Source organism: Serinus canaria, chromosome 1, assembly GCF_022539315.1.
Source record: "Serinus canaria isolate serCan28SL12 chromosome 1, serCan2020, whole genome shotgun sequence".
NCBI lineage: Eukaryota > Metazoa > Chordata > Aves > Passeriformes > Fringillidae > Serinus > Serinus canaria.
In genome coordinates, this window is record NC_066313.1 from 98,727,510 (window position 1) to 98,743,132 (window position 15,623).

At 39.3% G+C, this 15,623-nt stretch overlaps 1 protein-coding gene across 10 annotated transcripts in view; it reads right to left on the reverse strand.

The window, feature by feature from the left end:
- SCML2 (Scm polycomb group protein like 2) overlaps nt 1–15,623 on the reverse strand; it is a 72,008-nt gene that overhangs the window by 10,077 nt on the left and 46,308 nt on the right. For all 10 annotated transcript variants that reach the window (XM_030234923.2, XM_030234918.2, XM_050978557.1 and 7 more), the window contains 5 exons: nt 13,653–13,903; nt 8,637–8,772; nt 6,594–6,797; nt 1,966–2,148; nt 842–955 (listed from right to left, as the gene is read on the reverse strand). In XM_030234923.2, coding sequence (XP_030090783.1) covers nt 842–955; nt 1,966–2,148; nt 6,594–6,797; nt 8,637–8,772; nt 13,653–13,903 — 888 coding nt within the window. The remainder of the gene's footprint in view (nt 1–841; nt 956–1,965; nt 2,149–6,593; nt 6,798–8,636; nt 8,773–13,652; nt 13,904–15,623) is intronic.

A 15,623-nucleotide genomic window follows, 5' to 3' on the forward strand; every position in this document is an offset into this window, starting at 1 on the left:
TCTTAACCAGTTAAATAGCAAATACTCAAGCATTTCACTGTGAATCTCTCACTGACATTTAAACCTAGATGCTTTACTTCATATCTGAGGCAGACTAAGACTAGACATGTGCTCAGTTACTGCAGCTGAGCTGCACAACAGGAAGAAGTGTTATTTCATCTGTGAACTACACCAACCTAAGAGTGAGCTGTCACAGGGGGGCCACACCGCTCCCCTTCCACTCAATCCTTCCCTGTGCTCATCCAAGTCCACACAGAGTCACTCCAGAGAAGTAAAACAAGACTTCACCAGAATGTTTTCTGTGCTTTTGCTCACTGCTTCAGCTCACTACCCAGCCAGGGAAAAGGAGCAGGGGTGGGCTATGACTCAGTGCAGGGACAAGGAGGCAAGGAAAGCACAAAGGAGCAGCACAACTTCCACTGGCAGCTAGCTAGCCATAAACTCAGCTGAACTGTAACATCAAGCCCTTACTCACCTAATGCACCCAGCCTGGAGTTAAGAGTTGCTTCCAATTTACCTCCTAACCCATTTGAAGGCAATTAGTTTTCTGCTCAGTAGCCCTATATGGAGCAGGAGGCTTCATCTGTCACCTGTGTGCCTGAGCCCCTTCACAGAAAAGGCTGCCGGTTTAGGAGAAGCACTGCTGGAACTTACAGTAGATCTTCCTTAAGTGCAAAATCTGTGCCAGTGATCAATAATTAACATGCTTCCACCCTGACCTGTCAAAGGCTAGAGACAAACCAGATACATATGTTGCACTCAGTCCTTTCTGACTGAAACCATACTGAAATACTGAAACCATAAATAATCCTAATATATAATCCTGACATAATGTAATTACCTTCAGATGGATGAGCATCATTTCTGGGAAGCTTAGGGGAAAGAGGAGCAGTGTATGGTGGAGAGTCCTGAGGGTATCGTTTAGCACTCCTGTTTTCAGGTATTTCTTCTTTGGCTGTGAAGAGGAAGAGTCACTACCTGTTACTCTAGCATAAAGCTGCTCATGGCCTAAGTCCAGAGACCAAAGCAAAGACAGACATCAGCCATTCACCAGGTTAGAGTTCCATTTCTTGTGTCACACAGACTCAGTCACTTCAATACAAAATTTCAAAGCTCAATAACCTTGACCCTGTCTCTCTTCCTGAATAGTTAAAACTAAGAACTTTCATACAATAGATGGAATTATAAATATAATTTCTGCATTGGAAAGAGGAAAAAAAATTTTCTACAGCAGCACTCGGAACACAGACTCAGCTATCAAAAAAACTCTGAGGAAGCTTCATTCCCAATATAAATCTTGTGAAATTGTCTTGACAACAAAGCTATCTCAGCTGCGACTCCTGACTTCACCTGGGACATGTAATACCAGGCCCTACAAACAATCTGTTGGGACATCTTGGGCAAGTAATTGCATCTCCCCTTCACTCTGCATTCGTGGTGCAGCAAAGGGATTGGACTCACACAAAATTTCACAAGCAGCCAATTTCACAAGTTTTTCTACTAGATCACAGGACTGTACATAGTGGAATGTAAAATTTTTGAGCCACCCCTAAGAAAGGTAAAAAGAGAAAGAAAAGACTTTGTACTTGTGTTGAACTCCCTTTCAGGGGAAGTGCCTTCTCACAGACAGCAAGCATCTTTTGGTAAATTCAGTAATGAGCCGAACATAAATTTAACAAATGAAATGTGAAGTTTTGAGCTTGTCTTTTTAGCAGTATCACAGTGGTAAAGTACATATGTTTTCTGACTTGCCTACAAGGAGAAGTTTGCTGAGCAAAATTATTTCTGCACATGTGGTATGACCTATCCATTACTGTCAAAGCACTTCCACACTGGAACCAATTCACTGAAGTGTATAAATTTTAAGCAATTCATGTCACAGAAAGACTAAAAAGTTGCATTTCATAAAGTCCCCACATTTCTCAGAAATATCAGCAGTTGAAAATAACAACTGATTAACAGTACCTGGCTTATTCCTATCGTACTCCATAGGACTGTGGGCACATCCCATGTAAGGGCTGAAAGGCTGGCTACTGAAGAGATTATCACACTGCAGACTGTGGCAGAGCTTCTCCAGGAAGCGTAGGACAAACGATGCACTGTTTACAGAAGGAAGATTGATGGCATGCTTTTCCCCATCAAAGGAAGCTGTGAATAAGAAGATTATGTCAAACACCCCCCAAGCATCATGAAGTATAGTAAAACACCATCATTAACTTAAAAGGAGAAAACATGCAGACTTGATTTAAACCATGCAAGACATGAGAAAGCAATCATTCTGATAGCTTAAAAAATTTCTATCCAGTGATTTCACCTTCCATGGGATCCATGTCAGTTTAAATTTGCTCTATGGGAACTTATTTTAATAAAATAATTTTGGATTCACAACAGTACAACAGAACTTACAACTCCCTCACCACTGAAACACTATGTGGAATTTCCATCACTTATAAAGCAGCAAACTCTCCACCATCTATTTACAGGAGATAGCACAAGAAAGACCCTTTACAATACTTGCTAAAAAACCACCCCACAATCCTCCAAAAAAATCAACAAAAATCCCAAACAGTTATTAAAAAAAAAAAAAGAAAAAAAAAACCAAAAGGAAAAAAAAAGACTAAAGAAATGAAACAAACAATTTTAGGTTTTTTTTTCTCAGTTTCTAGCTGAATGGAGAATACTTGTGGCAAGGTGCTGGCATCCATTGCCATTGAAATTCTGACTCAGAAATTGTTTTGCTATTTGCTATTTTATCCCTAGAGAAATCTATCCTGCTGTCAACACTACAGTGGTCAAGCACCCACTTATTTCAACAGGAGTTAGGTGGCAGAGATACCACAGCAGCCACAAATGGATCTGTTGTCTTTTAAACTGAGTGATTACAAAGAGTCTGGACATGTGCCTATGTCTCTTCCTTGTTGATCTCTTTCCTTGCCCTCAAACAATGTGGCAGCTGAGGATATTTTTCTTTTTTGTGAAAATTAGTAAGGTTTGGAAAAGAATCAATACTCCAGATACATGGATAAATAATTACCGTTACATCAGCTGAAACTTTTAGTTACTTGTGATTAGGAAGGCTTTAGAACAAAGCAGGAACAAACTTGCAACTTAAGCTTAGGGCTGAAAAGAAGTGCCATAAACACCAGGTTTATGCATCAATTTGTCTTTTTGGTTTTCAGCCTGTCATGCAGCTTTCTGTTGTTAACATAAGTTTCCAAATGATAAGCAGAGCTTTAAAGGATCACATTTTGTTGGTAGCAGATGCTTTAAAAAAAAAAAAAAAAAAAAAAGCCAGAAATGACAAGAAAGCCTTTACTTGCAGATCTGAATTCAGGAATATTTCCATATTGTGTTACAAAAGAGACAGATAATATACACAAAACCAAAGAAAATGCCTAAGTCTAGCATATTTTAGGCTTCGTTAGGAAATGTGAAGTGTCAATTACTTACACTGTTGATGTAAGGAAGCTTCTGATTAGAGTTAATGTGAGTTAACCAGCCAGCATCAACAACAATGTGCTGCCTCTCCCACCTGCTTTCGTGACAGACTGACCAGTGCAACTGCTTGAAGTTTAAGAGTCAGTACTACAACCCTGAGTGTTTCCATGGCCTATTAGGTTTTTTCCAGGCTCCAATGTCCAAATGAAATGCTAATGATTAACAGTCTCACATGTAGCTCAGGCACAAGGTCCTCTACATCCTGTCTGGGGAAAGGGTCTCCAAAGGCAAATTTCTGCTTGGAACTCAACCAGTTCTGAGGAGCAAATGGGCTGTGAGACCTACCATAGCTTGACCTCCTGACAAATTAACTGTAAGGTAGTAGTCAGCTACAGCAGAAATTTAAAATGTTCTATAATAGCCTTATGGATCTTCCTATACTGCCTTTGGGGAAATGACTTATTCTAGACTCCTTAATTTCTCATTTTGAAAAAATAAAAACATTGAAAAGAACAATGTTCCTCAGGAGTTGTCAAGAGAATAAATCAAGAAACAGCTGAGGTGTTGTGACTGCCTCAGCAAAACATTCTATGAGAAAAATCCACAAATAAAGATTCAGTGCAAACACAGCTCCCCCAGACTCGTAACACCTGAGGGCACCCATACAAACTCCAACCAAGGGTGTGAGATCCAGATCCACAGGCTCAACTGTCTACTCTGCTTGGGAAAAACATAAGCATCTTACTTCCCAGATAAATGCTAGGAGAAAAAATAAATACCTCTGAGGTGCAATTAGCTCAATTTTAATGATATATAAACAGGGACTGGAGCTTGCATGTGCAACCCCAGCCCTCAGGATGAAGTGTCATACTCATTTCTTCACCTTCCATTCTTTAAGTATGTTCTACCTACCAGGTTCAAGCTGGGAAAAAGACTGAGAACAAAACAATCAAGAGAAATGTGTTTTTCTGATAGTGATGACACTTATCCTAGAGTCTGATTTTAATTTGCTGCCTGAGAAAATTTATCTGAGGCTCAATCTTTTTCATCCCACCAAACACCATAGTCTCTGTGCTACAAAGAGAAGAAAGGGGCTGACACCACCACCATTAGTGGGCTTTCTAATCAAGCCTTTCATTTCTTTTCTGTTTTATTTGCCTGAATTGAAAGCTTATGCATTAGGCAAAAATAACATAGTTTGTGCTTTTGTTTGAGAAAGAAAATATGGAAAAATCCTAAATTTAGTGTTATTCAAAACAATTATTTTCTTTGGTAGCTGAACCAAAAGAACCCACTAATTATTCCATGTATTCTAGCAAGATTATTTTATCCATGTCCTCATCAGCACACCGTTGCCTCCTATGGAAGGTATAATACTTTCTATAAAAGCATCAGTTCACAAAAGACTTGGATTTATTTGCTTATTCTCTCCACAACATTTTATTTTCTTGACAGTTTGAAAAAAAACCCCAATCCAATCCTGAACAACAAGCCACCCTCTAATCCCACTTTAAAAAAAAAGTCTACAAATGTATTTCCTTATTTTATTCTACCATTGCTTCCCTCTTATTCCTTACTATTCATGTGCACAGCGAGATGTAATGTGCTACATTAATCTAAGACATATTTTACGCTTCACAAAACTTATTACATACAAATTTTTGATAAAATTACAAGGAGTGTTTGCTCAGCCACTTCTCAGCTACCTGTCTGACAAGCCAAGGAGAAGCAAGAGCTCAAGAACAGTAGAAACCCACTTGTGGTTTCTTGTGGTTTACTATCAGCCAGATTTATTACACTTGTGGGGGCTTGTGGTTTACTATCAGCCAGACCAGGACTCTTGCTTCCAGAGCAGTCCACATTGCCAGGTTCCTCAAATCCAGACTACAGGCCTTGGGGTGAAGCCAGGTGCACAACAGTAAATCCTTTTTGTACAGAATTTTTGAATGCAGACAAGCCACAACTACATAAGGAATTTGAAATTTCTCTCTCCTGTTTGAAATTATTATTTTCAATTACTCAGTCACAGCCCAGAGATGCCACTGGCCTGTGATTTAGCCCTTGATGATAAACAATCACAAACAGAATACTGGCAATGAACATCTCAGGGCATTTTGCTCCAGAAAACTAACTTGTTTGAAATAGGTAGAGCAAGGTATAAATAATATAACAAATGTTCATATATATTAAAAAAATAAAGCAGTATCAGTTTCAAAACCACATATATATGACACCATTAAACCTCTACTACACAGAAGAGAAGCAGCATCCATTTTGTGCACAACTCAGGGGGATGCCTGAACAAGGCTCACTGTAGTTCTGCCATACACAGGCTGGGGTGCTGCTCTTTAAATACAGTTAGACAGCAACATCTTTACGAGTACTTAACTGATCCTCTCTTCTACTAATCATCTTTCATATCTGGTGTTTATATAAAGAGATTAAAGTAATACCAGGCCTTTTACCACCACTGATGGAATTATGAATTATTGTGCTAACTGTCATAGATAGAATATTTCCTAGCCTAGAAGGAAAAAATGTCAAGCAGCAGCTATTCAGATTGAGATAATTTATCTACAGACCTGACATTAGTATGTAATAGAAATAAACCTATTCCATAATAGTTGACATAGGTGGATGAAGAGTGACCTAAGATACTGCTGCAGTTCTGAGAATGGGGCAAGGGAAGCAGCAGCAACTTTAACATGTGGAACCACTTGCCTGGAAGCTAAACAGATTAGTTTGAGACTTGTCACCCACTTGGTTAATGCTCTAAGATCACAAATGCCATGCATGGATGAGATTATGCGAATGACTTGAATTAATACAGCTGATTACTTCACTTGTAGCGAGTTTATTTGACAAATGTTTGACAGCTGCTAAATGAGGTACACAAGCTCTACTTAGTGTAAGAAACTAAATGTATTGTGCATTTGTAATTTAAACACTGCTATTGCTATATTTTAATTTATATTTAAAGAATTGTTCAAATCACTCTGAACTCAGAGTAAGATAAATCATACATCATCAATGTTCAAACCTGTGTTTACACAGCTACAAAAGTGATATAAATTCATTGCAACTACTTCAGTTCTTCTGCCTCACCTCAAGTTCAACAAGTAAAGAAACAGAAGAAATAGAGCTTCTTCACATACCAGTTATCATTTCCCCTCCATGATGGCCAGATTTCAGAAATCCAAAGACTGTTTTGGCTTGATAGGCACAATCCACACAAGCCTGTACAGCCTGCTGAAGTACCACGTTTACAGGACCTGGTCCAAAATGGTCTGGAAGCTGCTGAACCTTCTTCTTATCCAGGTGAGGCCCAGAATTTCCATGTTTGTTCACATAAACACACACTGAAAAGGTACAAGCCATATTTACTGCCAAGGAATCAAGACACCTTTCCAAGTTAGAACTGCAAATTGTCATTTTAGTTTTAATCCTGCAGAAAAGTTATACTGGTCAACTCAAGAAGCTGAGCATGCACACATATTTTCAGAGCATGCAGAAAGTGCTCTTCTACCAAGGTTCTCCTGACTGAATCCTAAACTCACTTTTCTTCCTGCTTTCTGAAGCCCTCTTCTACCTCAGTAATGTAGCAAAGCTGACATGATCTGTGCTTGTGTTTTGACTAATCTCTGCTCATACACTACTTCCAGTAAAGTACAAATTACTGGCAGGTACTCTGAACTACCAAGTCACAATTCTACAAAGCAGGCCTTACCAAGTTACTGCTGAATTTTTTTCCTATTTGAGAAGCTGCAACAAAGAGAACCCTATGTTATAGACCTTCCACTGATGCTCATTCTGCAGCACCCATATGGCACTAACATATACATCACACAGAGTGGCTACTGAAGGCCTGTAGCTTCAGAAGACCCGAAGCACTCACAGGATATCCACACTACAGTGTGGCTTGTCTGCCAAATAAACACTTCTTTACAAACACTAAGGTGGTTTAAAGCGTAGCACAAAACAATCATACAGTACTTTTGTAACTACTTTTTAAAGAGACAATGTGAAACTGTCCTTCAAAACAACTGCCAAGGCAGAAGAACGTGGAAAACATGTAAATTATGTTTTTTTTTCTCGATCATCCTGCCTGCCACATGACCATGAATGCACCCAAGACATTATTACAGCTTAATGAAAATATGTGCCTCTGTGGTGATTGAGCAATCTAAACACTCTATTACACAAAGGACTGACATATTTTTTGAACTGTAGTTTGATTTTAGATAAAAACCCTAAGCATTTAAAAATAAAGTATTTCTACAAGAGTTTTAATGATGTAATGTCTTCGTGCATATCTGTTTACTCTCTGATGTCTGCAAATTGAAGGAAACCTATTTGTACAAATAATCAAAGCTACAAATCAACAAAAACAGTATGGCATTTTCTGTCTGGGCTCAGCAACAACTGTCTTGCAAAAGGTTTATTTTCCTAGAAAAAAGGTACTTGTTTTCCCCTCATCCATGACTGAAACTGGGCGTGAGAAGAGCCTGACAACTTCTATTGTAAAAACAGATTTTTAATGTAAAAAAGCAACACAAGCAAAATGATGGTAATTTATGGAGTTTTTAGAAAGTTCTGAGATTTTGGCTGACAATATATAAATTGTTTCACTATAGGGTTACCAACCCCTCAATGGGTTAGTTCATTTACTGGCTTATTTCTTTTCTGCCAATCCTTTTCAAGACACATTTCATTATATTTAGAGACAAAAAAAAAAAATCAAACACGAGGAAAGAGGAATGTATTTCCTCTGATTGCCATTACTGGGTTTTAACAGTTGTTTCTTTTCATGTAAGGTTATATAGAGATAAAATCTCCATTTTGTAACATTACAGTACAGCTTGCATGGGATCAGAATATCATATGGGCTTTTAGCTATATCTATTCCCATTTCATACATTAAGGAGTAGGACAGACATGAAAGAACTGCAGTTCCTTCTTCACACAGGAACAAACTGCCAGGTCTAGCAAATCTATCAAAAGTCCCTGTGCCCCAGCACTTATTGCTATAATGTGGGCATCAAAATACCAGTTCTGAAAAGTAACTCTGGCTCCTACAAATATCTTTCAAAAATAAGGCAGCTGGATAATGATTTACAGTAATAAGTTTGCAGCACATTCTTCATAAAAATGAAACTGCTTGACATGAAAGCCATTTCACACACTTCTTTGTTTTTTACCTGTGGATATAACTGCTGCAGTTGCACCAGACAAACTGATTCCATCTTTAAGTATCTGTGCAGTGCCATTTTCCCCCTCAGGAGATGACTGAGGAGAAAGAGATGTAGGAGTCAGTTGTTCGGGCAAGATTTTTTTCTGTTAAGAGGAAAAAAAAAAAATCAGAGTCAAAATATTTAATGTTTTTTAAAGAGTCTGTACAACCTTCCTGCTATCAGTTACCATCTTAATGAATGTGTGTGGTTCCTTATTAGAAAAGTACCACACACAGCAGAGAAGGAAAGGTTCAGGAAAGGAGGACCAGAAACTGTCAGCTTGCAATTACAGCTACTTTAGTAATGCAGTGGAAGACAAATGAATTAGAAAAGAACCCACCTTTGCCTAGAAAGTGGGAAAAGAAAGAGCTTTATATACTACTTCACTACTCTCCTATCAATCTTAGGAAGAGGTATTTTGGGGTATTTTCCTGTCCATGCTGGGTTTATCACAGCTCAAGTAAGTTAGCTGGGCTGTGTATGTACTGCCATTAAAAACCTAAGTCACATCTAGGCATCAATGCTACAATGCACCTGTATTTTCCCTCAGCTTGTTCCAAAGGGGTTGAAATTCTCAATTAACCACTTCCAGGAATTTTCAGGTGCTTCATGCAAGATATCAAACAAGCCTGTAGTTACAATCTAGTCATGCTGGTTGCCAATACCCTTTCCTTTCCCAAAGCAAACTTATTTGCAGCTTATCATATGTCAGACAACCAGAGTTCAGAGCATCAATTTACAGATAAGTCCATATGCGTTACTTTCTCCACCTGAGGAAAAGAGAATTTTGTTGTAATTTGGTTTGGACTGGAGTTTAGAAAAGAAATGTGCACATGGAAGACATTTCACAGAATCACAGAATGTCCTGAGTTGGAAGGGACCCAAAAGGATCATTGAGTCGACTCCTGGCCCTGCACAGGACACCCTAAGAGTCACACCATGTGCCTGAGAGCGTCCAAACTCTTCTCAGGCTCTGTCAGACTTGGTGCTGTGACCACTTCCCTAGGGAGGCTTTTCCAGTGCCCAACCACCCTCTGGGTGAAGAACCTTTTCCTGATATCCAACCTAAACCTCTCCTGACACAGCTTCAGCCCATTCCCTTGTGTCCTGTCACTGGTCACCAGAGAAGAGATCAGTGATGTGTTTTGACATGCCATGAAAATACAGAGAAAAAAAAAAGAAATAATAAATCAGAGTTCATCACTTTTCCCTTCACCATTTATTCCTGCATGAGAAAAAATTACTTTTTGACTGTCTTACCTAGCAACAATTAGGAATGTAAGAGATTACCCAAGGTCTTGACACTGCTGAACACAGCAGAGACTTGGCAATGTGGTAAGGATTTACCATTAAAACTGATATACAGTGAAGTAAAACTTCAGCTAAGGAAGGCTAAGCCCTCTTGCATTTAGCAGTATTCATCCTCTACACTTTTAGAAGCAGCCTATTTTTCAAGTAATATATTGAAAAACATGTAGAAAGCAATCAGAATATACACCTTCTTAAAAGAAGCAGTGTTTAACTTCTTCACAAAAGCTAGAAAGAAGAAATTAACTTTCTTCTGAAATCCGGGGCTCTTAAAAAAAAATTCTGTGCCACTTACAGTTCAGAGAAGACAGGTTTGGCTGGGGGAAGTACCCACTTGACAATGTGGGACTGGGTGGAATCACCATGAACGTAAGAACCAGACTGCCAAGGCTTGGCATTGCATTGTGAATGAGATGAGGTGGCACAGAACCAAGTAGTGATGTACTTGTCAGGAACTGACCATTTATCTTAACACTGGGTGACAGAAAGGTCTCCATCCTTAATACAGAGAAAAAAAATGCACTTGGGAAGATTGAGGTTTTGATCTGAAGTCCAACATTCCTGAAAGCCTCCTCTAGCAGGGATTCTTGAAGGGGGGCAGTTTTCTTTTACCATGCTCATTTTTGGTATTGATGTTGGTCAAATTGAGGGAAAAGATGAGAGAAATGGGGGAAAATGTAGGAATGAAAACAAAATACAAACTCTAAACTAAGAAGAACCATTCACTCTCAACACCAATGCACACATGTGGTGAGACTAGCTGGCTGTTTCCTACCTTCCCCCTCAGAAGGGAATACAGCACGTTATGCTTGCTCAGCTGAAGCTCTGATTTTGCAGCCCCTCCATGATGGGCAGCGTTGTTTCATGAGAAAGGCCACAATCCCAGCAGGGCTGGGCACAGTGGCTTCATCTGGCTGGCCTCTGCCAGCTGGGAGGGAACACCAGCTCTGTCTGCCTGCAGAGAGCAGGGCTCAGAGCTCGTACCACCAGGACAACACCACCAGCTTCATCCCCATGCTTAAAAACTCTTTTTGGGGAGTTGAATTTAGGGCTGGTACCCACACTCAGACCAAGGAGTTTCCTCAAGAAATTCTGAAAGGAATTCTCTGCACTGTTTTGCAAAGTATACTTTTAAAATATAATGAAAGAGACGTACAGAGGGTCCTTCTTTATTATGGAAGAGTAAAAACATACAGTGCAAGCTGTGAGAAACAAATGAAAAACAAAATCCAACATGCATCTCATACTTACAGAGCTTAGAAAAAATTTAAATAAAGGAGAAAAATGATGCAACAGCTCAACATTTCTGGCTGTATAACAAAATTTAGTATCTGCAAAATGATAAATACTGCAACATAACAAACCTAAAGGGGCAAAGAAATTCAAACAACTCTGCAGAGAGACAGGCAGATACCAATGTCCCTAAATAGACCAAATAGCCAGCTCACACTTGAAGCACAACCATTTAGTGCAACATCTGGAGAGGGGTTTTTTGGTTTTTTTTTTTTTTTTGCATCAGTCTAGGGGGGGTGGATGGAAGAAAAAAAGCACTTTCAAGCCTCTAGGCACATACCACTTGCATATTTGCACACATACTGTGAGGTGTACAGGCTGTATGGCTGCACTTCATGTCAGACACACCCTGTCTGCAGAACTCCCACAAAGCCCCATTTCCTCTCTTTACCCTTATGCTAACAGGTGTAATAGTCCAAAGAAAAGTTTGTACAAATGTATAAAATCTTGGCAATTTAACCACTTACCAAAGAACAAACAGTCTTCTGTGAATTCTCAAAAAGAGCTAATTTTTCAAGTTTTTAATGCTGAAGTTAACAAAGCAAAAATCCCAAATTAGATGTATCAAACTTAGATTTTGCAAAACCTCTCTGTTGCCTGGTCCCACAGAGGAAATCAGGAGTGCACAGAGGTACCTCAGATTTGCTGCCTCAGGACAGGGTATGTCAGCACTAACATCCATTCCCCAAACAGTACCTCCAAGCACAAACCAGGTGTCAAACGCTCCAAGCAGACACTTTCAGACACCCAGGGCCCAGAAGCCTCTTCTAAAGGCAAGGTGCCTCCAACCTCTGTTTCAAAACATAGATAAAGCCTCTCTATTTCTTTTTAATGAGAGCTAAAATTCTTACAAGCAAGTGCATATCCTGCCACACCTTAAAAAGACCTTAAGATATGACAGTCCTGTGTTCGATGGTGTCCTTTAAAGCCCTGTCCAGATTTACAAAAAGCACCCTGCCCACCAGCTAAGCCTGGATAGGAGCACCTTTCTCCTCTTTAATCCCTGTTGCTTTGCATTTTCTTACACCAAGTAAGAGGCAAGGGGTAGGCAGCAGAGAAGAATGCTCAGCTTTCAATTTTTGGGCCCCAAACTAATTTCTTATCTTGTGATCATCATTTCAATGAAGTGCTGCTTCCAGTTTCATACTAGAGCTTCCAGCTATGCTCTAGTAATGTTACTTCACTAGCACTTCACACTGATCAGCACAGTCGCTGGAAGGGATTAGAATCCCCACCTTGACATTACTCCTTCTCTTCCCATGCATCATTAAGAATAGATCCCACAGCCCACACTAATACAGACTGGAGGAGAAAAGCCCCAAAACTTCTACTTTTTGATTCTTGTTCGGAGGAAAGGGGAATGAACACAAAAAAATACCCCAAAAAACACCAGGAAAAAACACTGGCCCCCACATCCTCACTAGAGCTAATGCAAAGCAGGAAGGAGCACAAGGACAGACTCAAACTGCCGGAGGAAAGACATTGCAGGATTGCTGCTCTTCTTGGACAGCCTGCTGTGCATGAGCAAACCTCAGAAAATAGACTGTACTTCCATGGCAATTCAAATTGCCCTAAGTCTGCCCTGCTGTGATCCTATTTTTCCTTGCAGCAGATGTAGCATTTGTGCTTTTTTTGGGGTGGAGCAGACAAAAGTAGGAGGGATGGATGTCTACCAGATGAGCTCCCTGAACTGGCTCACTTGGAGACTGTGCATCTGCCAGTGCTGCCGTCAGTGGCAGTGGGATGAGAGGACAGCGTCTACCTGACCAAAGAGCTCCACCAGAGCTGAAGCTGGAGGCAGCTGCCAACACTCCAGGCCTGACTCAGCTGGGCAGGGAGAAAGGCATCATGCCTTTCAGACAAGGGCAGAATTAGGCTCACATCTAGAGAAAAAGAAGCTTCCTGCTTCATGCTCGTAGAAGCTCCAGGATTAGGGAATATCCACAAGATTCATTTGGCAAATCCAGCTGTATGCTTAAGAAGCCTAAATTACACAATAAAGTCCTCACTGTTTTTAATTCTTTATTTCTAAACCTGAAAAAAAAAACCCAAAAATGCAAGCTCTATATATGGTTCAGTAACAAACTAATCCAAACTAAAAAGCTTAAATGTTTCCCCATCTCTCTAGTTCAGAATAGCATTTTTTAACACCAATTACTCACCCATAAATAAAACAGTAATCTTGTTTGGGAATAAAATAATCCACAGGATTTTATACTAAAATATTCCAGAAGAGCTATTCTAAACTTGTTCTTGTAATCAGTTGCTGAAAACAGTAAGGCCCTGAAGGCTGAAGAGAAGATAGAAAATTAAGTAATAATAATAAAAAAATCTCACTGCAAAATTTTGCAATATAAAGTAAAGTAGTAGATAAAGACTAACCTTTTTTCCAGGTTTTAAACTTTTTTTCCTTGTTTTAAGATTTTCAGTATGAGAGGTGCTTTTTGTCAGGGGAATTTTTTTAGGAGACCTGCCCTTCTTGGGAACTGCAGACTGTCCAGGGGGTTTGCCCCGACCTGGTTTCCTGCCCCGCTGCGCTGGTACTGGAGCAGATTTCTGTGGAGACTGCATTGAACGCCGGGTCACTTTGGAAGGGGAAGATTGGATTTTTGCACTGCTCTTTGTAATGGAAACTGAGGAAAAACAAAAACAAAAGGGAAGGGGGGGAAAACCTCAAAATGAACAATGGAAAGCAACTTTTCTAACAAAGGCTTAAAAAAATAAAAGTGTACTGCACAATTTACATTGTAAAATGAATATACTTTTTACTTTGAACTTAAGTAGCTGGCATGAAACTACAGAACTTCATTGACGCCAAAGAGAGAACTCTTTGTACCCATTCTTTTACAGGGACTTTCCTAAGAGAAAAACATTCAAATAAAAATTGGGAAAAAACCCCAAGAATTAATCCACTCACCTTATAAATGCTTCCCATAATTTAATTACAATATTTATAAAGTGCCATTCATCAAGAAGGCCTTCAAAAATACTTCATAAATTATACAGCTTATATTACATCCCTTTTCTGCTAAGAGCAGCTTCCACAACTACAAGACATGCCAACTACTTCTAGGGAGCTATAAAACAACTTTGAGCAGCAAACAAAATCATCCCAGTGACAAGAAGAAACTGGCGACAGGCAAAATGTCTTCAATGAGTATTTGTCTGAGATGCTGGTTTAAAAAGGTAAGCTCACATAACCATACCCAGATTTTTCTACTTGGTGCCATTTTGAAGATGGGACTCCAAAAATCAAACATAAAGTATCATTTTTCTTCATTCTTAACAATGAAGTGATTTTCTCCCATGAGATGGGTTAATCTCCCATTCCAATCCAATATGGGATCCCAACAGATACCCACTTGGATATGTTCTAATATGCATATGCTATGATAGCATTATAATCTGGTGTGAGGCTCTAAGATGTAACCAGATTTCATTAAATTAAAACTTCCTAGTGAACAGGTCTTTTCCATCCAGCTCACTCTTCTCTGAAATAATGATGGTTTTATTTTAACAATTCCCTTCCCAATGGACAGATTAGAACACCAAAAGGATGCCAAACAGAACATGAAGACATACCCTCAATGCTACAGCAGCATCTGTGGCCAACAAAAACCAAATATTAAGTCCCTGTGGCTGACAAATACTCCATTCTGTTGGCCCAACCACTGGCAGGCAGACAAGATGCATAAATTGCAGGACAGGTAAGTAGAAGATGAAATAGGGAAATTTTTTGACATCAAACCACCTTTGCTGAGAGGTATGGGAAAGAAACACACAACATATTTGAAATTATGTGAAACCTTTACACTAAAATCAGACAGCTTTCTAGTGTCAAACTGCCCCCATCACAGCCTTTTGCATCTTGCTGATCGTGAAATTCATGTGATTCACTCCAGCCTTAAATACCATAAAATTAATGTGACATAACTTGAGAAGTATTGCAAGTTGGAGTTAAAGCAAGCTTTGACTGTGTCGGTCATCAGTGCCTGACTCAAAACACTAATTCATACTGGAAATGGAGCATAGGGGGCTGTTAATTCTGGATTTTTGTGAATTTGGAACCTTTCTTCCCTGAAAATATTAGTATGTTGAAGCTTTCTGGTAAGCAAGTAAAACAAAAAAATAAAACACAAAGATACTTTTGAAATGAGAGATTGAGTAACAATTTTAATGCCTAGCTCTGTGAATCATATTCAACTTACTTGTCCAGCACCTTGCTTTACAACTGTTTCTTTAACCCTGTATCTTTATTCAGAAGTTAACTTTTATTCAGTATTTGCAATAGAAAATGTCACTATTTTCAAATTCACTAAGATTAAATACACACTGCACACAGACTTCTTGTAA